The sequence below is a fragment of the Brienomyrus brachyistius genome, chromosome 12 (genome assembly GCF_023856365.1).
Source record: "Brienomyrus brachyistius isolate T26 chromosome 12, BBRACH_0.4, whole genome shotgun sequence".
Classification (NCBI taxonomy): domain Eukaryota; kingdom Metazoa; phylum Chordata; class Actinopteri; order Osteoglossiformes; family Mormyridae; genus Brienomyrus; species Brienomyrus brachyistius.
This window is the reverse complement of record NC_064544.1, coordinates 9,849,123-9,876,523: the sequence shown is the minus strand read 5'-3', so window position 1 is coordinate 9,876,523 and position 27,401 is coordinate 9,849,123. Positions and strand designations below refer to the sequence as shown.

The 27,401-nt window shown below is 47.0% G+C and overlaps 1 protein-coding gene and 1 long non-coding RNA gene across 7 annotated transcripts in view; one reads left to right on the top strand and one right to left on the bottom strand.

Moving 5' to 3' along the window:
- Positions 1-27,401, bottom strand: part of LOC125704650 (ADAMTS-like protein 1) — a 112,173-nt gene that overhangs the window by 25,367 nt on the left and 59,405 nt on the right. For 5 of the 6 annotated variants that reach the window (XM_048970528.1, XM_048970529.1, XM_048970530.1 and 2 more), the window contains 6 exons: positions 14,078-14,205; positions 8,971-9,016; positions 6,078-6,314; positions 5,057-5,201; positions 4,806-4,880; positions 3,546-3,703 (listed from right to left, as the gene is read on the bottom strand). In XM_048970528.1, coding sequence (XP_048826485.1) covers positions 3,546-3,703; positions 4,806-4,880; positions 5,057-5,201; positions 6,078-6,314; positions 8,971-9,016; positions 14,078-14,205 — 789 coding nt within the window. Of the gene's footprint in view, positions 1-3,545; positions 3,704-4,805; positions 4,881-5,056; positions 5,202-6,077; positions 6,315-8,970; positions 9,017-14,077; positions 14,206-22,954; positions 23,187-27,401 lie in introns of those variants that run through there. The other variant, XM_048970531.1, reaches the window with a different exon arrangement.
- LOC125704659 (uncharacterized) lies at positions 1,794-5,063 on the top strand. Its single transcript, XR_007381208.1, has 3 exons — positions 1,794-1,926; positions 2,182-2,283; positions 4,768-5,063. It is a non-coding gene; the product is annotated as an uncharacterized LOC125704659 (long non-coding RNA).

Below are 27,401 nucleotides of genomic sequence, written 5' to 3'. Positions count from 1 at the left end.
CAAAACAAGGTTCACTTACAAGCCACGCCATAAAATATCACTCAATTAATTCAATAGGAAAAACATTTCTTTCGGAATTTTTTTAAGGAGGTTGAATCTTTAAGAATCCACCGATTTGCCCAAATATGTTGTAAAATAAATCACACGGTTAAGATATTTCCGCAGATATATTTTCTCGGCAGTACCTGAGAACCTGCGACGGCCATGTCTGCTGCAGCTGTGCTACAGAAGGCCACAGAGAGGTCATGATGTTTTTCTTGTGTGGAAGCTCTAATTTTGAGGTCACAGTAGTCCCACCAGGACCTACATATGCGGCTGAATATCTGGAATGGTAAGAGAGCTTCTGAGAAGTTCACTGAAACGTTCAGTGTGACTCACACCAGGACCTTCGTGGAGACTCACTAAGAAATTTGCACCAGCTTATAACTGGGTCTAACACCCCTGCAAGGAACGGGGCCCAAAATTTGCCAGGTCGAGTGAAATTACCGAGAGACATTTTGTTTAATTCTAAAGGGACCCTCCACTTTTCAAAACGAACAAGCACATACCAACCAGAAGTCCAAAAAAAAAATCCTGATTAATCAGGACTCACATGCGCCTGATGAGGACGCCCCCAAACCCTCTTGCTTAACCTGACAGGAGCAGTAAGCCCCAATCAGCTTTAACAAAGCCCCTGGCAGTGGGGGGGCTCAGACATCATCGTGGTTTCAGATGCTGTGTTTTTGACATGCATCTCCTCCCACATTCCTCAAAAGTGACAGAGTGTTTCACACTGACGCAGAGTCCTAATAGCAGTTGCTGCACTCCTACTCAAAAAACATTGTCTTCTCTCTGCCGGTTCTTTTCTCTTGCTTCTCCCAGCTGTCAGTCTGACAACAACACACAGGACCAGAACCACAAACATTCCTACATCACAAGGAGGTCCTGTATCCACGCGTGTCCTCAGTATGGTTGTAAGTCATCCATCCATTTAATATACCCGCTTGTCCGATTCAGGGTCGCAGGGGTCCGGAGCCAGAAGCTACAGGCACGAGGCAGGGAACCACCCAAGATGGGGGGCACACTCACACACCATTCACTCACACACCATTCACTCACACACCATTCACTCACACAAGCACACCTACGGACAATTTGGTAACTGCGATTAACCTCAGCGTGTTTTTGGACTGGGAGGGGACAGTGCTAGGCACTGCACCGCCATGTCACCCAGCTTACAATTTATGTATTTTCATATGAGAAAACCTGGAATGGCCCATTAAGAAGTACACTCTTAAATTAATGAATGCTTCTCTAATATTACTTCTTTCGGAAACAATGAAAATGAACGGTTACAGCAAACTAAAGTCCAACAAGAAAACGAGAAGAAAAAAACATAAAGATTATCACAAATATTCTACCTCATGATTACGGGGGTAAAGGGGGCTTCTGCAACACACAGTGACAGTCAGTATCTGCCAAGATACCTGACTGGTTACATGAGAACTCTGTGGATCTCTTATGCCCACAAATTCATCCAAAAACAGCCGCTTTTCCTCGACTGGATATATAAACTAGTCTAAACTAGTCTTGAACTTTGACACCCAGTTCTATATATGCAATAAGTGCTTGTTGAATAGCTGTTTCCACCAGCGCTTGAAATTTGTGATATGAAGTGGCAGCCTGCCTTGTTGACAGATCAGAAAGTTCTGGATTTGCAGCTTCTCGTGTTTCTCTGCCCAACTTTTCCTATTTACTTTGTGACTCAGATTGTTTGGTGAGGGTTGTTTTCACTGGCCTCTTCTGTGCGATACCGGCTTCACACTTTCAAAAACCTCCATGCATGAAAAGTCATTTGGACACCGGTCCAATGGCTTTTATAAGCAGAAGAAAAAAAAAATCCTCTAACTGACGCGGAATATCGGGCAAATCATTTGGGAAAATGTGGTACGTAGAACATTGCCTGGTTTGCTGTATGGTGCGCCTTGTGGCAGCAAGTCGGAACATTAATTATCAACTTGTTGAAAGTGAAATTCAGGTCACAACCTTGATTTGCTGGGAGGAATTTATATAAGTTCACATTACTTAACGGACATATTAATTACTCCCAGCTTGAATAAGCCAAGTTACTTTGCGCGTATACAAATGAACAGGCTTGTGCTGTATAGCGGTACTAATGCATTAATTTGGCCCTTTTCCTAGAATATCAGCTTGTGTTTACATCTATCGATGTATAAGTGCGGAGGACATGACCTCCACTCTACATAATGTCGTTTGTTCTGCAAGTGATGACAGCACAGATGGGTGAGTAAAAAGGGAGCGGGATGATTGTATCGAGACCAGGAAGCAGTTACCCACCAAAGATTTCTTCTGTATTTAGCATGACCTGTTCTGTCCAAGAAAGTATGTAGCGGAATTACCGAACGTCTAACAAACCCTGTCACAGCGCAGACACTTAGGCACTCCTGGGAAACTTTTGCAAAACAATGCTGCATGTGACGAACACTGTGTTTTGTCATGTATGACCCGTCGCGTGAAGTTACTTCCCTGCTGACAGCTTGATTTGTCGAGCACTTCCCAGCGATTTGTTGACCTATTTTACCTTAAATAGTTGCACTGTTGTCTCACGCCTCTGGGACCCGGGTTCGAGTCTCTGCCTGGGTTACGTGTGTGGGGTTTGCATGTTCTCCCCATGTCATCATGGGGTTTCCTCCGGGTACTCCGGTTTCCTCCCACGCACCAAAGACATGCTGAGGCTAATTGGAGTGCATGTGTGAGTGTGCCCAGTGATGGGCTGCCCCCCCCCCCCCCCCCCCATCCTGGGTTGTTCCCTGCCTCGTGCCCATAGCTTCCGGGATAGGCTCTGGACTCCCCGCGACCCAGAAGGATAAGCGGTTGGGAAAATGGATGGATAGTTATGGATTTGATGCCCACCTATGGAACATGGGCTGCTGTTAGGGTAACGTGCAAGTAACACTTTAATTTCTGGCTCTTCCCAAGCCACGTGGAGGTACCCTGCATGACATCATTTCCTTACCATAGCAAATAAGCCTATTAAAAATGAAACCTGACACACAAGTGTTTACACTTGTTCTGGTTATATGACACATTTACTCAAAAATGTCTGCTTAATCGAAAAAGTAAGGAAAACAATAAGTAAACATAAATCAATAAATAACATTAATGCTTCCCAGATGGTTTTAAGTCACACAGGGTAACACTGTGAGGCCAACCTCACCATTTAGTGGAATTCATCTCCAACCTAATCACCTCATTAATTAGCTATATGGAAGAAGAATAGCAAATCACATTCCTTAGAGCAATATCACCTGAACCCAATGATTTATAATGAATACACCCTGATGTTACGTAGAGCACAATCACGGACTTCTAGAAACATTTCAGAAACCTTCGATCTCTGCTTAAGATACCATATCCTTGATTTTTTTTATTATTATTTCATTTTTTTATAAATTTTGGATCTGAAGACACTATAGGAAACAGAAGAAGAGTATTGTACTAATGCGAGCTTTGGTGACCTGAAACGGGTGAATGGACCTTCTTACTTTAATGGTAAAGTCGGCCCCCAGTGGTCCAGCCATCCTCAGAACTTCCTTGTCAGGGAACTTCTGGAAGTCCACGGTGGTGTTCTCATGGTGATGGTGCCCAGGCACATTCAGACTGTTTTCTCCTTTGACTCCCTGCAGAGTCTTACTCTCCAGGACTAGAAGAGAAAACATAAGAGCAACCTATCAGAATTCATCCCAGTAGGAACCCGACAAAAATTACAAATAAGGTGTTTTCATTTGCGCCCTAGTGCTCATTATTCGTAATGCCGAGATACTCTCCATGACTGATCATATCCATATACTTTATGTCCTACCCACGTCGGATTAAAGTTTTAATGTCGCCAATCTCTAAATGCAAGGAAGTCCTCACAAACCACAAATCACTTTAGCGCTGGGCTAATCGTAATGCAGCATTATACATTTCTTGAGTGGTGACCGATACCACAATCATCACGATCAAGAAAAAACAACGTCATATGACTAAGTCGACATTCCTTGTTGTCTTTATTGCTGCTGTAAAATTATAAACCAACCCTGACCGGCTAACACATACCTCTAGAGGCACGACACATTTTCCCATTGATCTGAAGTCAGCTCTTACATAATACGCTTGTGTTCAAAATCACAGAATTTCACACCATTACTATGCGAGTCTAGGAACGTGTGAAAATGCCCCTCACCCTCCATGTCCAGATGGCAGCCCTTTCAAAGGACCAATGGCAACATGTTTTAATGAGAAATCTGTTCATAAGTTCCTGCTGCACTGCACAGCGGACCTAGCTAACTGGCTGTTATAGAAAAAGAAACAAACGGAACATTTGTTATTGATTTTTCTTTGAGTTTCCTGGCAAAGTTTTTCCGTCACTAATGCTGCCCTTGGAAACCCTTAGATCTACCTCTGTGGAAGAAAAAAGGCGGAAAAAAAAAAATCCCATTTCCTCCAATTTTGCTGTGCTTTTCAACGTACAATATCAGGATTGTTGCTGCCTTGACTGAGCAGCCTTGTCATTGAAAGTATCGCCACCGGCTGATGTGTTTACTCTCTCGCACCTAACAGGAACTGACCCTTGCTCTGTAATTTCTTCCTTGAGACACTCGATCACAATGAAAAACGCACATAATTTCAGCTTTATGCATCTGTATTAGAGTCTTGAAGGCCAATCTCTAAATCCCACGACAGGCAGCACCCTTCAGTTAACAGCTTACGGTTTCGGCTTAGGTCTGGATGGAAGCAGCCCTGGACCTACCAAGACTTACACAAGTGATCGGGACCTTTCAGGACCAGTCGCACGTGCCGACTGCCGTAGGGGACGAGAACAACCGTGTCCTCCGCTAAGGAATGAAGAAAGAGGTAGGAGGGAAGAAGAGATGCCGTCAAGCGATCAACAAGTGTCCAGCAAACTGTCCTCAATCAGCAGAGCGCCAGTAATTGTGTCGCTACCACACGTACACTATAGTTGGCAGCATGTTATTATGAGTATGTATGAGTAGGTATATTAACCGGTTACCTCCTTTGTTCAACTCCCCCTTGCCCGCTGACTGCTGGGATTTGTAGTGCCCTCGAATGAGCCTGCAGGTGGAGCCGTCCCCATTGCAGACCCCACAATTGTCTTCCTTGGCTGTGCTGCCGAGCTCGAGATCGCAGCCAACGATCTGCCACAGGAAGGCGGTATCCAGTGTTAAAAAACACGGTGCCACGTACGCGAGTAACAGGCCCAGCTCTGCCAACCAACCCACTATTTAACGTTCCTCTCTCTGATATTTATGACTGCTGCCAGGATCGGAGGGCCTCCATGCACTTTGACTATATGGCGTGTCCCCGTTGGTCTTCCTTGCGGAGCTGTCGGCCATATGCTGAACTTGTCACACTCAATGTGGTCTCAAGCACCGAGGGAGCCGATGTACCGTAATATGGCCCGAGCTAATGTTTTCTGCACGGTTGAGCTCCTCTGACCCATAACAGCACTGCCGTTGCCTGTCTACAGTGTGAGAGTCCTCGCAGTCCCTCTGTGCGTGGCTCTTCATCATCGCAAACCTTCTCCAAAACCTGATTTGCATGAACCTTCTGGGATATCAATCTAGACACAACTCTGCGCCTTACTCGGGCTGAATTTCATATTCAATTGCTTAGTGGATGCCAGATTCACTAGCCGTGTAAAGCCAATATGTTTAATCTAGTAGACACTGCTGTACAGTTGGTCCCTTATTCAAAATGAGCTAAAGGTAACATCTGACTCGCAACCAAAAGGTAACAGGTTCTAGTTCAAGAAAAGGAACTGCAATCCATCCCTGCCTGAGTTAGGTATTTCTTCTGGATTGACTCCAGTGGAAAAAATCCAGCTGTTTAAATGAGTATAATGTAAGTTGTTAGCTATGTGAGTCAATTTGGATTAAATCTCAGATTCTGGATTTATACCTCAGTCAATTAATGTAGGGAGTCATCCTTTGAGACAATTGCCAACTCTTCATTCATGGAATCCCATGGTCCTCCATGCTGCCCTCTGGTGGCAGTGACTGGGAGGCACTTACCTGGCAGACCCCACTAATGCACATGTCCAGGGACTCTGTGTAGCAGCGGGTTCCATCCAGCACCTTGGGGGCCAGCTCCACCACCAGGTCCGAACCACGGGCCCGGCATTTCAGAGCACAGGGGTTCTCAGGGTCATTGTTCAAGGGCAGCCAATCGTGGTACCGGCCCTGATGTCGGACGTCTGCGTGAGCCGAGCACTGCTGTGCGCGAAAGTCCCCGGCTCCGAGGGGGCAGTCCTGGAGGTGGTGGGGGGTCAAAGACCAGAAGATGGGAATCTGAGTGTTTCGCTAGGTTCATGATCACTTGACAATTAAGCTAGATGATGCTGAAGAATCATGTGCACCACCAGTCTGAAGACTGTTTTCTACATGGATGAGCTCTTCCTGCTCATAACAGCACTGTTGTTGCCTGTCTACAATGCTGGGATGCTTGCAGTCCCTCAGTCCCTCAGTACATGGCTCTGAGTCACATCCGATCACATTTATGTCAGAGGTCCACAGTAATAATATACACTGACGGAGACACGCCTGAAAAGTGGATGTGGTGGCCTTGTGTCATGGCAATAGTTTGGGAAATGTTTCTTGTGCAACATGATGACCTAAATTTGCGTCATCTTGCTTTTATGGTACACTGTTGTAATGCGTGTGTGTGTGCGAGTGTGTTATCAGGTGCAGCATTGTGTGTTTATTTGCTTACACAATGACACCCATCAAAAGTCTGGACATGCCAAGCTGGCTTCAAAGAATAATGATACAGCATCACATCACACGACCTGGCCACCTACAAGTGAACGCAGTAGGAGGTTAGTGGGTGTATCACTTAGTGCAACATAACCTGCTGTCCTTATCTAATTTGTAATTCTACAGAGTCCTTTAGGTCATAGTACAAGAAAATATAATTGCATAGTAATTTGTACTCTCAAGTTACTCATTTCAGTGCTCGAGTTACTAATCCATGCTCTCTAGTTACAATTCGTACTTGAATTACTAAGTCGTTGTTCGTTGTTAGTAATTCATCACTCAAGTTAGTAATTCATGCTCTTGAGTTACTAATTTGCACTCTAGTTACTAATTCATCGCTCAAGTCAGTAATTCATCACTCAAGTCAGTAATTCATCGCTCGCGAGGTAGTAATTCGTCGCACGACTTACTAATTTGTCGCTTGAGTTAGTAATTCATGCTCTCAAGTTTTTAATTCGTCGCTTGAGTTAGTAATTTGTGCACTCAAGTTAGTAATTTGTGCTCTTGAGTTAATAATATGTGCCCTCAAGTTACTAATTCATGCTATCTGACTGGTGATTAATTCAAGTACGCAAATTACTAACTCAAGAGCACGAATTATTAATTCAAGCGCATGAATTGGTAACTTGAGAGCACAATTTACTTATTGGAGCTCATGAATTAGTAACTCAAGAGCATGAATTATTACGAGACAATATTTTTTTCTACCATGACACTTAAGGGACTCCATGTACTGTAATACAGTATGCATACAGTAATATACTAGGATTTTGACTTTCCTTGCCAGCCCCAGGAGGATGGGCTCCCCCTTTCGGTCTGGTTCTTCCTAAGGTTTCTTCCTTATAGGGAGTTTTTCCTTGCCACTGTCGCTTCTGGCTTACTCACTGGGCGCTTTGGGCGGGATGCTGTAAAGCGCTTTGAGACAATGTAATGTTATAAGAACGCGCTATACATAATGTGATGGATTAATATCGAGAAACGCCCAAAATGACATGCATCCGGTGGTCCTTATCCCAGATGCAAACGTCAGTCGACGCAAGGCTGTAGTAATTCACAAAATTCCATTTCTGTCACAATACAATTTTATACATTCTCCCGATGTGTTACTATAGGGGCTCTATTTATTCATCGATCTGTGTTCATGTGTCAATAGCCTGTGACATAACTAATTCTTGCCTGTTATAGCCATTGAAATGCAGGGACCACATGTTGTAATACTGGGGTATAAAGCAACAGACATAAGAACCATCCAACTGACTGCATTCATAAAGCCAACTGGATTGTTGCATTTTTTACATTTGGATTGTTACTTTGTTACATTCATAAAGCCAACTGGATTGTTGCATTTTTTACATTTGGATTGTTACTTTGTTACATTCATAAAGCCAACTGGATTGTTACATTTTTTACATTTGGATTGTTACTTTGTTACATTCATAGAGCCAACTGGATTGTTGGGAATCTTACATTTTTGATTCCAAATAGCATAACATCTTTCTTATGTCAAAGCTAAACATCTGTAAAAGTGTGGCTGTCTTTTCTTTCCACAAGCTGCCACTTTTGGGATTTTTCCCCGATGATTTGGAGAGGAGCAACAGTGAAATTTCTCCAGGACAGCACCCGAAAGGCCGGGAAATGGGGGGGGGGGGGGGGGGGGTGTCCTGGTAATGAAAGCATGGGAAACATGCCAACATGAATGACAACGTGCTTATTTATCCGGCAATCAGGCACAGTTGGGGATGTGGAGGAGAATGGCACTCAGGTTGACCTGTGCAGTGTTATACTGGAGCAGCAGTTCTCAGGGCTGGGGGACTTGAGGGGCAGGTGGTCATGTTTGACAAAGACAACCAAGTCATCTGCCAGTGATGTGGCAAAGAAGTAGCTACTCTGCCTGGAAAATCAAGGGTCGACTTCAGTCTTCCTGACATCGGGTTTTACTGAGAATAAGAAACAACCCTTGTTCCCCGCTATCCCTCGAGTAAAATTAGCATGAGGTGTGATGGTTCATGTCAGGAAATTTACCATAAAATACTCATAAATTGTTCAATACCGATGACTGTCTTAATTTCCCGTCCGGCAGTCTCACCTGTAAATGTGGTTAGGTGTGCGCCAGGCCAAGACATACAGCCTAATCAAACGAGCATTTACCTACCACATTGCTGCAGGTCCGGTATTTGATGTTCTGGCCTTCACATGTCCTGGAACAGAGTAGAACCAAGATCAACACCGGGCTTCCGTTAAGTGGTGCTCACAATCCTTCAATCCAGCGTAAAAAACAGCGACCGCAAACTGCATTTAAAAAAAAAGGCTCCCATTTCAGCCGGCAAGCTTACTGTAAGCATAGCTGTAAGTGGCACTTGGCGGATATATCGAATTACTAACCAGACAAAAGACAAGTAAATACGAGACATTTTTTCATCTGACAAACTGGCACCACAGTTGGCAGAGCGCAGAGAATATGGATCTCCGGTAAAAAGTAGAAAAATATAGCCTCCTGATTATTTTCCAGACAGCACATTCGTTCAAGTGAACTGCCAACTTTGGTAACACGAGTGACATTTCTTTGTCAAAAAAGCTCAAACTACTCTTATATCACAAAAGGCAAAATCGCTAAATCATCTGCTGGCCGCTTCAGCTGCCGGACAAAAAGATTTTACGATTCTACTTTAAGCTGCAGCCCTTGGGAAGGACATGGCAATGGATAATTCAGAGAAGGTATGTTGGCCAAAACAAACAGAGCCTACAGAGTCAGCTCACCCAGGGGCTGGGGGGGGGGCGAGGGGGGGGGGGGGCATATGCCGCAAATCAACAGCAGCGCATCAAGTAACTTATGTCTAATCTACTGTAGCCAGGACACAAATATCCCACATCTATCGCAGTGGGTGCAAAATCCAGTCCTTGGGCAGGACCCATGAAGTCTGCTGGTGCTTGCGGGGGCAGAGCAGGGAGAGTCCACTCTGACATCATGGGCTTGGAGAAGGAGGCCGCTCGCATTCCAGAATTCCGGAGTCGACATGTAACTCCTGAATGGCGACCAACACACACAGCTACCACGGCCGCTTTCCTTCCGGCCCACGGCACAGAGAACGCTTTCAGGATCCCTGACACCGGGATGCAAATATTAAAATAAAAATAAAATTAAAAAAAACTCCGGGGCCGGATAAAAACAAGAACAAGAAAAATACCCAAGTTTTATAAGAGCTTTTAAAGTGAGAGGGGTAGGACTCAAATCTGTTCAAAACATTAAAACTCCCACATATATATCCAGTATATCCACAATCGTAGACATACATTAATACACCTAATCACGTGTGGGTGTGTGTGTGTGTGCATATATAAGTTACATAAACTTGTCATAAAGTTAATTCAGATTGCAAATTATAAATGAAACGCGTGTGATTGTGTGACATTACATTACTTCTGTCATGATATTATCCATCCATCCATCCATCCATTTTCCAAAATGCTTATCCTACTGGGTCACTTGGGGTCCGGAGCCTATCCCGGAAGCAATGGGCAGAAGGCAGGGAACAACCCAGGATGGGGGGCCAGCCCATCACAGGGCACACTCACACACCATTCACTCACACATGCACACCTACGGGCAATTTAGTAACTCCTAATAAGCCTCAGCATGTGTTTGGACTGTGGGGGGAAACCGGAGTACCCGGAGGAAACCCCACGACGACATGGGGAGAACATGCAAACTCCACACACATGTGACCCAGGCGGAGACTCGAACCCGGGTCCCAGAGGTGTGAGGCAACAGCGCTAACCACTGCACCACCATGCCGCCCCATACAGTGCTAACCACTGCACCTGCATGCCACCCCATACAGTGCTAACCACTGCACCTGCATGCCGCCCCATACAGTGCTAACCACTGCACCACCATGCCACCCCATACAGTGCTAACCACTGCACCTGCATGCCACCCCCGTCATGATATTAATAAATTATAAATAAATCATCAAAAAGAAAGGAATATTGCATAGCTCCCTCCCTCTGTGCAGTCCCCTGACTGCCACCTCCGTTAGAACAGTGCTGATAGGTCATGTCTAGAACACGCCTAATTTTCCATCTCCTGCTGGTCCCCTGAATGCTAAGGAGGAAATCCGACACGGAGACTGGAGCCGATCCAGTGGTCTCTGATTGGTCAGCATTGTGATATCTGCGGGGGCAGTGAGCAACGCTTTGGATGGCATGTTAACATGGTGCAAATTTTGCAATAGTGGTCTTTTTGCTGGAAATCCCTAGATCTTCCCTTTGAAAGTTATGAGCCGCAAACCGTAACAGCGACTGAGACGCTCCACAGAAACACTCATATCTGAATATGCAGAGAGACAATAGAACCTGAACCCACTTCAACTCCCACAGACACATTGGCAGGTGCAGAGGAGCCACTCTGCTCTCTGTCCCCGGTGGTCATAGTTCGCTGGTGTCGGTACCCATCAGCCCCTTGCATCAAACACAGAGAGCCACTCTGCTTCTCAACCCTTCTGACTCTCACCCCAGCCTGCCCCCAGGGAATCATGGGATTGATCAGCCAGTGTTAGCAGGGAGAGGAAGTGCATCCCTGGGAAGCACAGACACCAAACAGATTGGTTTTCATTGGCCAATAAGGCTCGATAACGAGTCATCTTTCTCACATTCCACCAAGCGTACACCTGACTTTTCAGTCATCCAGCTATCAGGCTCTTGATTACCCAGCTCATATGGGCAGGTGGTGGAAAGACAATAAAAGGCTGATAGCACTGAGCTGGGATTCATCACGAGGCTTTCTGAGGATTATGGCACAATAAAAGCTGGTGCTGTGTTTCTGCTTCGCCGAAAGTCTCCACGAACAGACGTAACAGATCATACTTTAACACTCATCCTGCAAGGCTGTGTTCCACTGTACCTCCTTAACTGCCACAAAAGCACATAAATACTTGTCCCGCGGGAGGCCGCGACGAACCTGCGAACCATTAAACTGCCATGCGTTCGCCTTTCCTTCACCCCCGGCTCACTTATGAGGTGACATCACCATTGTTTTTGTGTGATGTTTATGTTCCTCGTTCAGGCTGCCCTAAAGAAATCGTGCAAGAGAGTTTATGGAATCCCCGCTCCAGTCACAGGACAAGGCTCTAGCAGCGCAACTTTAACTGGGAGCTACAAATCTCCAGTCCGCCACTCTTGGGGAGGCCCTCCGTCCCCCCCAGCAACCACCTCTGTCTCCATCCACACCTCCCTAATCCCTGTCTACTCACACAAATCCCCACACAATCACAGAAGCTGACCACACGGGGGAACGCCATCCTACTACAGTAAGTCAGTTTTATAGGCGTCTAAAGCGTGCCAGTAAAATTCAGCCGTGTGGCTGCTGTTCTGTGTGACGGAAATGATGATGTGCAGCGCTGTAGTGACTTTGAGGGGCAAACTGGCACCCTCCTTGAGCAAAGAGCAATTAAAAGCATGCAGCGACATTCCGAAGTCATGTGACATCCCACACAAATTCTCTCAGCCCAGTAGCTGTGAGGGCGGAGTTCAGTCATCACCAGCTGTGACATCATGAGGAATCTCGGCTTCTTGAAATCTCCTTGTGACTCTATTTCAGGTTCTAATACGAAGATCTGCGAGCGAGCCCACAGGCGGCCTACAGGAGGGTCGCGTGGGGAAGTGGATGAGGGCACCTCAAACGTCAACAGGGCCAAAATCCCTGGTACTTCTCGGGCCATCGTCGAACGCGTGAAGCCGGAGGCACTGCGAGTCACATGGCTGCCGAAGTCTCCGGCTACGAAGACACAAATGCTCTCGAAAAGGCCAAACGGACGGAGTCGAAGTGCCAGACGCATTACGAGGAAACTCTGAAGAACAGAATGCATGAAGTAACTTTACAGAAACGTCTCGGCCCATAAATGTGGCAGCATTCCTACTGAAAATGCACCCCCACCCACCCCCGGCACATCCTGCAGTTTCCTACATATGACCTGAATTTCTCATATTGCTGTCAAATCTCAGGTATATGATGTATTGGTTGCCGCAGGGGAGTAAAGACAGTGGAATGAGGCCACCCTTTATCTGCTGGTTAACCTGCTCACCACACGTTACTGACAGTGCTTTTTGAAGTGGAAACCGCAGCACGAGTCCCAGAGCGGGGGGGTCACAATACAGCTCTTTGTCAACCGTCGAGGGGACCTTAATAGTCCCTAGAAACTACCTTGAGTCGCCCCATTACTGTAGGGGGGGGGGGGTGCTTGTTTAGAGATTTATTCATGCATTAGGGACAAGTCTGACTCCATTTGGAAGGACGTAAACCTCACGAGGGAGAAGGACGCTGTTCCGTTGAGGGCAGTTAATGGAAAACATTCCTGATGCCAAAGCTGTTCACAGACAGGGATTTTCGCTGTCTGACTGACTGTACGCTACAGACCCCTCCAACCTGAGTCAGGAACGGGAGGAGTAGCTTTGCGTTGTACGTGTGGCCATATGCTGCTTCATGATATTACATGCAGGACTGTGCAAAAGTCTTAGATGGTTAAACAAAATGACCCTCATCTTAAGTGATCTTCATGTTGGTGTAAAACCAGGCTATTATGACTGTCAACGTGTGTCAGCTTAGTCATTTCAAAACCTTTCACCAGTACGCCAAGGTATTTTTTGACTTGACCACTGGCACTATCTTGTTTGGCTATTCAAACTACTTACGTTAATTAATTAATTGAGTTGGTGGAGAATTTTTTTGGGAAACTGAATCGATGTTCTTCTAGCCGTCCAACAAGATATTAGTGACTTTTTGGAGAACAGAAGGAATTCTTGTTAGTTTTTATTGTGTTACTGTTCATTTGTATACGTTAAATTGTGCTTCTTTCCTGAGCAAATATACACTTACTACCCAGATGAATAGCTTTAAACATTTTCTTTGACTGCCTAAGACTTTGGCACGGTGCTGTATGTCCATTGGTGGGTGAGGCTGTGAAATCGTTACAGCTTCATTTTCATCACCTCCAGCCTTCTGTGGATCATGTGGAGATGTTTTATTGAAGCCTTTTGAGGAGAATTTCCAGCCTGATCTCCAGGAAAGACATTATACCTGGTGTTTAATGTACAGTAAGGTCACGCTATTCACTGAGGTTGGGATTCTTCACCCCATAAATGGTGGGGGCGGGGGGGGGGGGGGGGAAGCGAGGCGATTAGCGTGATGACGGCAGCCTGAAAGCCGGGAGCCATTAGCGACGGTGCAGAGCGCAGTGTGGCGGGGAGTGCGGGGCGTCGCTCACCTGGAGCTCAAGCAGCGCCGCAGCGAGTAGGAGGCACCACCGCCGCAGCTGCGCGAGCACTCGCTCCAGGAGCCCCAGGCGTCCCACAGGGTGTCGCGATCCTCCTCCGAACGGGCCGTCCGTGAGCTCTGTGTGCAGGGAACAAGGCCACACCATCAGGGCATTGACAGCACTGCATACCGAGCACAAGCAACTGACACTGTCCGGGACAGGGCGCGACACACACACACACACACACACACACACACACACACACACACACATACACACACACACACACACACACACACACACACGCACACGTAGGGTATACCTATCCTTATGGGGCCCACTCAGGAAACCGGTCCCCATAAGGGAAAAAAAACTGATATTTATCACATTATGGGGACATTGTGTCCCCATAAGGATAAGTATACCCGCTCTCTCACACACACACACACACACACACACACACACACACACACACACACACACACACACACACACACATACACACACACAATCAAATACAAACAGAAACACACTGGGGCATAAATACACAAACTCAAAGCCACACAGAAGCAAATAAACACACACTTGACAAAACAAATATAAACACACACACACACACACACACATACTGAATGAGCCAGAAACACATAAACACATGACCAAGTACAGCCTTGCCTCGACTTTTGGCACCCGGACCACCAGATGCAATTCGGTTTGGGCATATGTTGATATTGTAGCTGTCCATCACACGTACATTACTGCATGTAAACTGTATTAATTCAAATATGGATAGTGGGTCATTATACGCCTGTCGGCGCTACCCAATCTCCTGCACCTGTTACACTAAGCGATACACCCACTATGTCCTACTGCGTCCACTTCCGGGGCGTCTCTCAATCAGGGTATATTATTTACTATGGACCTCAGAAAAAATGCGGTCAGAGGTGACAAGATCAGGTGTAACTCAAATTCAGACAGCGATACGCCAGCACATGAGTAGAGAATGCCACACTCAATAACAGAAACACACAGTGCGAGATCATGGTAAGATGATGCAAATCTGCGTCAGTAAGTTGCAAAAGAAACGTCACCGGAACTAATGTTGTGACACCATGCCACCACATGCAGACAAGATATCACACCGCACACCCGCACTGACACACACTCGGCTGAGGAGAATGTGGCCTGGTGTTTAAGGAACTGGAGACCAAATTGTTCACTATCGAAATCCTGGCTGTACATAGGAGAGAATTAACCCGAGCAACTTCAGTAAAGGATTTAAAATCTATAAACACAGACAGGGTTCAAAGAGACAGATCTCAATTGACATTTTCTGCATGTAGTTAACATCACCCTTATTGTTTTTGAACACCGAAGTTCACTTCAAACAAAATTTCCAGCTGAAAACGGCCTGCAGAGAGACCTCCACATATGTTACGTACAACATGGCTGGCATTGGCAGGCTATGTACAGGCCAAACCATCCCAGAAGAGTTACCAGAACATTCCTGCATTGGGACACCTCTTGTGCACCAATAAGAGCTTCTCACACATGTGGCCGACATCGACAGCGATCCAGTGGGAAGCTCTAGAGAATCCAGAAAAACGCAAAGCCCAGATTTTTTGCCTTTGCCAAAAGCCAGTTCCTGACATTTTAAGTGTTTTGATGTATATCTCCGACACGTTTTAATCAAACCCACATCGCAAATTGGCACGGGCTCCCCGGTTCAGCTGTCGCGGTTAATGATGGTTACGAGTTGGGTTACTCGACAAGCCGCGAGCAATGCGGGCCCTGCTTTCGCTCACAATAAACGGCCCAAGAGCGGCCCGTGCTCTCCGATGACGGGGAGCTGGAGCGACGCTGTGACTTTATGGGAGCTGGATCTTCAACAGCTTCCCAAGAGGGTCTCGGCAGCCTTTGATGGCCGGCTGGATGCACCGTCATTGCATGACCTCTGCTTGCATGACCTCACAGAGAAGGGCGGGAGCGGTTAAATTGAGTCAAGAACTTGTGGTGGCTAAGTGGGACCAGATTAGTCCTGCGATGACTTTCTGGATCTGAGGTTCCACAAAGCCAGCATCTCAGAGGCTTAGGGAGATCGACCTTAAAGGAACCCAGTTGTGCTCAGAGTTCAGCGTAAACACTGGAAATGGTGCCAACTGACCACTGTGCTTCAGCGGGTCAACATCAGCTGGACGCTCTGCCTTGTAACCCTACCTACTGGAATCGGGCCCCATCACAAACACTTGCCTGAAACCGTACCTGCAGTACAGCTGCGATTCCTGCCGCATCCCCGTCATGGTGCGCAACTTGCAGCGCACATTAACAGGAACTGTAAATCCGTCTAATCGTCGTCAGTGTCAGCGAATTTAGGCAAACGAGCACTGCAGACTCACATCAAGCCCACTTGTGATTTAATGAAATCAAAGGCTGAAGTTTCACTTCCCCGCTTTCACTTTATGTTGGCAAACATGCTGTTTGGTCACCTTCACACTGTAAAGTACCATCAGATCACGCTTCAGCTTGCTCATTCTTAAAATGATAAAAATGGTAAAATGATGCAAAGGCCGAGCATCAGTTTCCAGTTTCCCTGGATACCTCTGATCTAAGGTCCTTCTGCTCTTTGCTCAGAGGGTAAATACTTTATGGGTTAATGTGCTCAAATATAGACACATAAATCCTATATAATTACCACACTAATCAGGCTATGGCGTTCAGCTCCTATGGCTCAACAAGTACAGTCTTGCCCAAACAATGCAAAGGTTGTGGGTTCATATCCCACGAAGCACTCATAAACTGGAAAACGCTTCACTTAAGGGGGCACAAATACTTAGTAATAACTCAGTTACTTGTACTTCAATAGTTAGAATTAACAGATACAGTGACTGCTTGAGTTAAAAGATGTGCCATGATTTATTACTTATGAGCAAACATGAGACCAGTATTTCACTTGTGTTATTCATTACTCGTTCCTTCAGTAGTTCCTTCAGTAGTTCAAGGTTTGCAGAATAAACAGACACAGCAACAAGTATAGTGACAGCTTGAGACAGAAGATGCGTCATGATTCATCAAGTAAAGTGTGACCAAATATTGTAACTCTTTCCTCCAGTGAAAGTTGCTTTGGATAAAAGTGTCACATAAAGGAGCAAAATGCAAGGCATTAAAATGAACTGCAGAAGGCGTACATCAGTCGCTGATCACCCTGTCGAGTGCGGTAATCTCCTCCTACCGTGTTCCCATTCTGGTGCAAATCAAAGAACAACTGCACATCTTCACAATGAAAACTGACATTTCTGTAAATGACCTATGGTATAACAGCAAAGTCAAGGTGCCAAATAGTCCAACAACGAGGTATAAAATATGCTAAAAAAAAAACGACACCGTTCTCCTTTTTCTTCTCATTACTCTACGGTGACATCTACTGACGCTTGACATAGCCTGCACCCCCCGCAGAGCTAAAAGAAGCAGGGGGCTGATGCCGCGCACGGCCGACGGAAGCCAGCTGGCCGACCCCCTCCTCGGCTGGCATGGGTGTCTCGTGTTACGTAAGGGCCCATGATTAGCCGTTCCATTCTAACAAGCCATGGTGAAACATAGCCTGAAACCGGCCACTTCTCATTGAGAATACAGTACGCCTTATTTGTTATGGAGACCACGGTTGCATTCTGGGTACATAATGCCCCATATTGAGAAGTTTCAAGGTGATCACTGGCAGATGAGGGGCCTTTGGTGGGTGGTGTGACCCCTCCACCTTTTCCAAAACCGAAGGGTACTGTAAAACCCAAACAAGCACCTTATTTACGCCCGTATGCATCTCTGGCACCCGATGTCATCAGCTTCTGATCGGTCTGGATAAAAAGCATCGCTGAGCTTTTATGGAGGTGGGAGGGGGGGCAGTTTCAAAGTGACAGCAGGATTAAAAATGATCAAAAGGGTTTAAAAATGGTGAGTGATCCTTGGCCACTCTGATGGGGAGGAGAGGTGGAGAACGAGCTCAACAGGGTGAGCTTTGGAATCCAAAAGCTTTTGGTATCCAAAGATATGAATTACCAGAGAAGACCCATTGTGTGGGACTGGCGAGCACCAGGCCTGCTCCGGTGTAATCCGGCAGGCCGTGAGAGCGAGCCGCAAGGAGGCCGAAGTGCGGAGCAGGACACCTGTCTCTCTTACATTCAGGGGGAGCCAATGGCAGCTGGGAAACGCATCTGGGACCAGCAGGGGGTCACGGCAAACCACCGCCTAATCTCCCCCAAACCAGATTTCACAGCATGGTGGTTAGGCCCCTGCTCCATACCCCCCATCACGGGGGGATGTGGGAGGGGGGAGAGACACCTGCTCTGAAGGGTGTTCAGGCCATTGAAGTCGTTAATGGTTTTCCCATTCGAAGGCTCCGCATAGCTATTGCAGGTACTTAAGGAAGAAAAAACGCGGTGGGCCAGAGTGAAGGCAAAGTAATGGAATATGGCACGGAGGGGGTGTGCAGCAATATTAAAGCTACAGTCATTCCAATCACCCGACCCATTCAGAGCACCTGAAGCGGCACACTAGTCAATAGGCAGCTTCAATAATAAGAACAGAGACTTTTCACGGGCAAGAAATCATGGGGTGGTATTTAGTAGATGGGTAGCGTTCAAATAATAACTAATAAACTATACACTGATCAGCCAAAACATTATGACCAGGTGAAGCCAATAATGTCTTGTAAAAACGGTGCGTGTCAAGGTCTGGGGAAAATTAGATGGTAGGCTAATATTCAGTGCTCGTACTTGACATGTTGAATGCAGAAGACATGGGCAGGGGTAAAGATTCGAATGACTTTGACAGGAGCCAAATCATTTTGGCCAGGCAAGTGCGTCAGTGTGGCAAGGCTTTGTGGACTGCTCATGGTCGGCCGTAGTGAGAAGCTACTGACAGTGATCTGAAGAGGGAAAAAGCATGAACCACCAACAGGGTGTTGAGCAGCCAAGGCTTAAAAATGTGAGATGGGAAAGAAGGGTATCCTCTCTGGTATGAAACAACCAAGGGGCTACTGTGGCACTAATAACTAATAATTTTAATGATGTTTATGTGTTTATGAGGGAGGGTCACGGCGCACAGGTCATCGAGCCCTACTGCATATGGGATTGTGTCACAGCGCACAGGTCATCGAGCCCCACTGCATATGGGATTGTGTCACAGCGCACAGGTCATCGAGCCCCACTGCATACGGGATTGTGTCACGCCGCACAGGTCATTGAGCCCCGTTGCATATGAGACTGTGTCAGGGCGCACAGGTCATCGAGCCCTACTGCATACGGGATTGTGTCACAGCGCACAGGTCATCGAGCCCCACTGCATACGGGATTGTGTCACAGCGCACAGGTCATCGAGCCCCACTGCATACGGGATTGTGTCACGGCGCACAGGTCATCGAGCCCCACTGCATACGATATTGTGTCACGGCGCACAGGTCATCGAGCCCCACTGCATACGGGATTGTGTCACAGCGCACAGGTCATCGAGCCCCACTGCATACGGGATTGTGTCACGGCGCACAGGTCATCGAGCCCCACTGCATACGGGATTGTGTCACGGCGCACAGGTCATCGAGCCCCACTGCATACGATATTGTGACACGGCGCACAGGTCATCCAGCCCCACTGCATACAGGATTGTGTCACGCCGCACAGGTCATCGAGCCCCACTGCATACAGGATTGTGTCACGCCGCACAGGTCATCGAGCCCCACTGCATACAGGATTGTGTCACGCCGCACAGATCATCGAGCCCCAATGCATATGAGATTGTGTCACAGCGCACAGGTCATCGAGCCCCACTGCATACAGGATTGTGTCACAGCGCACAGGTCATCGAGCCCCACTGCATACAGGATTGTGTCACGCCGCACAGATCATCGAGCCCCAATGCATATGAGATTGTGTCACAGCGCACAGGTCATCGAGCCCCACTGCATACAGGATTGTGTCACGCCGCACAGATCATCGAGCCCCAATGCATATGAGATTGTGTCACAGCGCACAGGTCATCGAGCCCCACTGCATACAGGATTGTGTCACGCCGCACAGGTCATCGAGCCTCACTGCATACGGGATTGTGTCACACTGCCCAAGTCATCGAGCCCCACTGCATATGGGATTGTGTCACAGCGCACAGGTCATCGAGCCCTGTTGCATATGAGACTGTGTCACAGCACACAGGTCATCGAGCCACACTACATATGAGACTGTGTTACGCCACACAGGTCACTGAGCCCCACTGTATACGGGATTGTGTCACGTTGCACAGGTCATCAAGCCCCATTGCATATGAGACTGTGTCACAGCGCACAGGTCATCGAGCCGCACTGCATATGAGACTGTGTCACAGCGCACAGGTCATCGAGCCCCGTTGCATATGAGACTGTGTCACAGCGTACAGGTCATTGAGCCGCACTGCATATGAGACTGTGTCACAGCACACAGGTCATCGAGCCCCGTTGTATATGAGACTGTGTCACAGAGCACAGGTCATCGAGCCGCACTGCATATGAGACTGTGTCACAGCATACAGATGAAGTCCTACAAGCACATCGGCCATTGAGAGCCCCATGAGTGTGGAAAGTGACTTTCACGACAGACTGAAACTGCGTTCTCATTTGTGGCAAGACTTTTATATGTCAAAATATAGCGTGGTCCAGACCAGTAAAAGACCCCCTCTCAGGGTGGGGGTGGAGCTACATATATATCTCCCCATCTGTTAAAGTGGTACATCCCAACTGTTATATTTACAATTTCCTAAATAGCTTGCCTAGTCTAATATATTCATTATATGTTACACATTTTTCAATTAACCACTCCTTTGGAGTCCTAACTTACCTAACACACAAATTTAAATAGATGAAATTAGTTTATATACTGCTTGTCAATGCAATTCAAACTTCAAGAAAGTCCCCCAGTGACGTTCCCTGCCAAATAACCTTTCTGCATCCTAAGGTCCAGGGCTGAGCAAAGCTGAGGAGTTTATGTGCTCGAAAAGGCCACAACTGGTCTGGGGTGGCAACACTGCAGGCGAAAGCAAAGCTTAGCATGGAGAGGCGAGTCTGCCGGAGCTACACATCTGAGTCTGGAATCAAACCAAAAAGAAGGGGGTTCTTTAACCCCCAAGGTTGGGAAAACGGAGGGAACAGCTATTCCTTAAGTACTCGAAAGTCCAATTTCACTTCAGAGCTTGGATCCCTCCCAGCCGTGTGGCGTCTCGCGTAGATTTGAATGACTAGTGGGCCCTGAAAGGAAATAAGATACAAAAGTAACACTCCCTAATTATTTTCCTTGGGCTGGACGGCAACATTTGGTGTTATGCAATATTAAAAGGTCGTTATAAACAGCTGTCAACACAAGACGATGAGGAAAGCTCGAAAAAAGGAAAGAGAGAAAAAGGGGCACGAGCGGAGTGAAGAGGGGCGGGTGTGAAACGACAGCGGAGCCCGCGGTCCCCGTGTCGACGGCGGGCATCCAACCATAAACGAAAACCCGCCGTCAACGGAGCGCTCACCTGCCTCGGAGGAGTGTTGCTGCCGAGCGCATTCCTGCGATGAATTCCGGTGCCATGCGCGGTGGTTAAGAAAACGTCTAGTTATTGTTACATGGCATGTTTCGTGTTTGGTGGAGAGGGGTTTGGGAAATCGCAGCGAGCAACCTAACCCAAGATCCACCAGGCATGCCTGGGTATAATAAAGTTTTGGATGTACGACTAAAGCGCCGCTCGCCCCTCCAACACATTACATCGCAGGCTTTATTTACACTGGACTGCGAGCTGATTTCAGAGAATAAAACTCTTTCCATTAGAAGCACTGCAAGAACTGCACCGAATCTCTGCGCAGAGGAAATTCTTTGCCTGTGCAAGCATTCCTTCAAGGTTGTTTTAATCAAGAGTAACGTTATGAGATAATTGTACTTAAATATATAGATGAGTGAGACTATACTACTGTTTTTATACACAGTGAGTTTTTACTGCTCGTTTTTCACCCAAACCACTAACAAAAGCCTTGAGACAATTAGCTTAAGAATGCTTATGTTAACAGAAGGATATTAATCTGACTGCAGCTCCGAAATGAATAAAGACAGCTCTCCGAGGGCAGTGTGATGCCGGCGCTCCGTTCAGGGTTACACTCTGCCCGCCACCAACCGCGGAGCGACGTATTCCAATAGGCAGGTCACGTTACATCCCTTAAAGCCTTTTTCTGCTGAAACATACCAGCCTTATTGCATTCGTATATCTAAAATCTAGCGACGGTGACACAGAAGCAGAAATGGGACATTCCTCACGGAAGATAATCGAAACCTGACTCCCCCCCGGCAGTGTCCTGCACCCCCCATAGGAGGGTGACATTGACATTCCTGAGGAGACAGAGTCTCTACGCAGTACCAGGAAATCCGCGGTGGAGAAAATCTCACATGATCAAATTGAGGGGGGGGGGGGGGGGGCAGATACAGGCAGCACAGTGATGTCTGCTTATATAATCACATATAACTATCACCCTTACACTAACATGCAAGCTTGACATATCAAAACACAGTATATACGGATGACGAGAGACCATCTAAACACACACAGAGCCTCGAAATTCCACACATGATCTCTCTACATAGAATCCTTAGCAGCTCAATGACACACACACTGTATGCACTACCAGCAAAAGAAAGCTGTGGCAACCTGAGACAGAAGCTTTGGGACACTTAGAGCGTCACTCACGCTACAGACCTCTGCAGCTCAACAAGTTTCAAGTATAATTACACAAAGGTACAATGACAAAAGTACCTACAACTATCTAAGACTCAGGTGTAAACCCTTTACCAATCCAAGCTTGAACTAAAGGTTTGTGTTTCCATCGGTTTTGAAGCAGATTACCAGCAGTGCTACAGCACTCAGGGTCAGCAGAGTTGCGACGGCCGGCTTCATGCTGTCCTCGAGGGGTGTTTCCGATGTGGCGTGTGACCTGGGTTGCGCAGGGCTTCGCGTATCCTGTTGGTGGATGTGTCTGCCTGCTTCCCTGCCTGCTTCCCTGCCCGCTTCCTTGCCTGCTTCCCTGCCTGCTTGCCTGCCCACTTGCCTGCCCACTTGCCTGCCTGCTTGCCTGCCCGCTTCCTTGCCTGCTTCCTTGCCCGCTTGCCTGCCCGCTGTCAGTCCTGGCTCTGCCTGCCTGCCCCCGGCTCTCTCTCCCTTTCACTCAGCCCCGCAGACACATCCTGGGGAGTGCCCCCAGACCCCCCAGCCCACCCCCCGCCCCACAAGCTCACACAGAACCCCGTTGCGGTTCCGTCCTACCAGCCAATCAGAGCGGGCCCCAATCAAGCATGCTAAAGCAAACAAGGGGCAGGCCAGATGCTGGCTGTCCACTCTCTCTTTCTTCCTCTCTCTCTCCCAGCCTGTCTCTTTCCCTCTCTCTGTCGGTGTTTCTCTCTCCACCCTCCTCCTTCTCCCCCCTCTCCCTTTTCTCTTATTTCCCTCCTTTTTTTCCTCTCCTCCTCCCTCCCTTCTCCGTGACATTCCCGAACTCGGTCAGATTGGACTGCCTTTCTCTCCCACCACATTCCCAAGGGACAGTCACATGGTCACAGAATGCGGTCACACAGGTCCATGTGGACAGACTCTCTTCTTCTTTTGTCCAAATCTTTAAGCTATCAGTCAAGCTTGGTAGACACTGCTAAATACCATGATATACCATGATATACCCTACCCTTGCTGCAGCTGCAATATGCATTTTTTTGGACCAATTTCTAAAGCAATTGCTGTGGTTTTCTCCTCCTTTATTGTTTTGCAAAAAAAAAAAAATATATCAGGAAAGTTCAATAAACCCATTCACAACATCTGGCGGCTTCTATGAACATCTCAAAGCATAAAAGCGCTCCCAGGTGCCTCATTGAGGGACAAGTCCTAAAATATGATTTATTGAAAGGACATCTTGCTGACATGCATTTACAGAGACTGACACGCATGAAGCAACCGAGGACAGTCACTGTCGTCTGTTTTTTAGCCATCCTGCGAGACAGCTGACCGTCTGGAATTCGCTGAGCTTCAGGTTCAGGGAGCTCTTTGTAAACCGACACCACAGACTGACTTCCGATCCTCCTGATTCACGACCTGCTAACAAATGCTTACCAAAACCCGAAAATCCCCGACATAACACTCCGATGGCGAATGATGCGTCGCACTGCTCATGGTTACAGTTTGTATTTAACGTGACTTCTCCGAGTTGTCAGGAGGCTTCGAAATTTCGTACCTCACACCTAAAATTTTAAACTCGATCGCCTGCTCAATTAAGTAATGCCATTTTCCCTGCTGGGCTGGGAAACTATTTTGGCCATTTAGGTAAACAGTGTAATGCGAAACGCTGGCAAATGACTAACATGCATCGAAAGACGTTATTTGATATTGTTGCGGTATGCAGAATTTCAAAAATAAAGCTCAGCGACTAATAATTGGAAAAAAATATGACTTTGACATAGTGTTAAGGCATCATCATTCAGGATGCTGCTTCCAAAAAAACGAACATATCACATCAGTAGAAAGCCACATAATCACCAATTAATTCAGGACAGAATGCACTGGGTTTCAGTACAATGAACTGCAGACCTCTAAGCACAATCTGCAGACTTGATTTTCTGCTCTGGTCCGTCTCTCACGTTTTGTGGGTATTTAAATAGGGGACGTAAATAGGGATGCACAGAAAACGTGATAAGACTGTATGTCATGGCGACCACATTCAAGAAAAAAAGGAATTGGAAATTTAAAAAAAAAGGGTCAATTTTAAGAAGCTCCATCCACTTTCCACATATTTTCAACCTAATTAAAGTAAGACCTTAGTTTACAGACCATAGAGGATTCTAGCGATTTTTTTTTCTTTCGGTACGGTACTCAGGGCAGCAAACAGAGAAGTTGGACAAAACACGGACACTGGAAAATCTGAGCTTTGCCGCAGCATAAATATGGCCTGGATACGACCCGAACGCAAACTGCAGCCAAAGCTACAAACAGAGGCCGCACGAGCACCGAACACAGGCAGGAGTAATGGCAGAGCACAGGAACGGGGTGTAAATTAGCGTGTATATGGCGAGCAGTTCACAGGAGATGCGGTGTTACGCTGGAGTCCATGCGCTGCCCCTTAAGCGACATGCTTGTGCCTTTAAGACTAACCCATTAGACCAGTATCTCTGTGGACTGGTCCGGCGCATGGCTGGTGCCAGCTAGTCACGCTTACAAGGAAACCGATATTGAGTAGGTTTCAAGAAAAAAAATGAAGGAAGGATATCAGTCATTTCATGCCCCCTGCAGAGTGAGTTTGTGTGGGAGGCAGACGGCTGCCCAAATTTAAAAGCTGAACAAGCAATAAACCATCCACAACATGTCTCATGCGAAGCTTTTACATGGACCGGGAAGCGATTGAGTCGTTTCCATGAGCAGGACGCATGCCATCGAATAATGACGGTGATGTATTGAGGTCTACCGCGAGCTCGACGCCAAGTTACTGCTGCCAGTGCCGTTCCACAGAGGTTTTTTTATTCCCCCCCCCCACCCCCCCCGCTTCCTGGGGATGCAGCGGCCTACAGCACAGCACTGAGACTGGTGATCTGTGCCACCGTGTGGCCACGAAGCTCCCCAGATCCACCTTCCCGGATTCCACCGGATAAGGCAAGCTGGTTTGCTGTGCACTCGACCCGGACAGTCAGCGGTGAGGTGCTGGCGGCCGCACCGCAGATGCCGGAACATTCCCCGAGGAACGGAGAGACACATAGAGTCGTCGGGGGTGGGAGACAGAGATGGTCTGCTACTCTCATCAGTAACACTATTATCTGCTCACCCAATGTTGCGGCCCAGAGCCACCCGGGCCCGTTCAGGACTCCACGCAGGACCGTGAGGTATATTTAAAACCCCAGAGCGCAGCTATTTATTTTGTCAGCTCACAACGGCAGACATAGGAGCCCTCAGAGATCTCCTCTAACCGACATACCTCTCACACGCATCTCCTGCTCTAAGGGTTGCAGCGCGTTCAATGGGAACAGCAGTGTTTCAATAGGAGCCATGGAATTTCAAAGGGGAACATCAGAGGTACAGTAGGAACGCTGGAGTTTCAACGGGAACATCAGAGTTTCAGTAGGAATGATGGAGTTTCAATGGGAACACTGGAGTTTCAACGGGAACATCAGAGTTTCAGTAGGAATGATGGAGTTTCAATGGGAACACTGGAGTTTCAAATGGGAACATCCGAGTTTCAGTAGGAATGATGGAGTTTCAATGGGAACACTGGAGTTTCAAAGGGGAATATCAGAGCTTCAGTAGGAATGCTGGAGTTTCAATGGGAACACTGGAGTTTCAAATGGGAACATCAGAGTTTCAATGGGAACACTGGAGTCTCAATGGGAACACTGGAGTTTCAATGGGAACACTGGAGTCTCAATGGGAACTCTGGAAACAGCTTAAATAAGTGCTACTTCAGCGACCGCCAGCACACGTACCAGTACTCAGCAGCACTCCAGGGTTCCCACACAATGCTGCATAAAATTACCATTTTCCCCTAAGCATCATAACAATACTTTTTCAATCTCTTAATTCTTCCACAAAGTATGGACACTGCATGCGAGTGTGAATACAAAATAGTAAAATCCGCCTTCCAACCACTAATCCCTGTCAGGCTCATGGAAGGGGGGGCCTGGAATCTATCCCAGAGTGTGCAAACTCCACAAACACCGATCACTGAGCTTCCATAGATGCTAAAAAATCTTTTAAATAGTATTTTTATTCTTTTACTAAACTGATGCATTTATATAAGGTAAAATTATATACAGGTGTGTTTGAAGAGAAGGGTAGAACCATGCAATAGAGTACTCTGTGGCACTATAACATGGTATATTATGTCTGAAACAAGTACTGTATTCCAGAATTTTAAATGACCATAAGGACCAATAGACTACAGGGAATCCAAAAGACTGAGCTCTTTTCCCTAGGTTTACGGATCATTTTCGTGATTATTATGGAGAAATGCAGAGGGTCTCCATTCTTAAGTCTCCTTCATACAAAACTGCAGATGAAAGATTTACTGACCCATAAACATCCCCTTAGCATACACAGTAGAAGTGGCCAATCTTATCCGCAAAGGGCCGGTGTGTATGCGGATTTTTGTTATGACCTTAACCTCAGCTTTTCAAACCCAGGTGTGAGGACTCTTCAGTCAATCAGTCCTCGAATTAATCATCTAATTAGAGAGTTGCATTGAAAACCTGCATACACTGGTCCTTTCTGAATGAGATTGGCCACTTCTGATATACAGTATTGTGAGGCAAAGTGGGGAATTTCATAT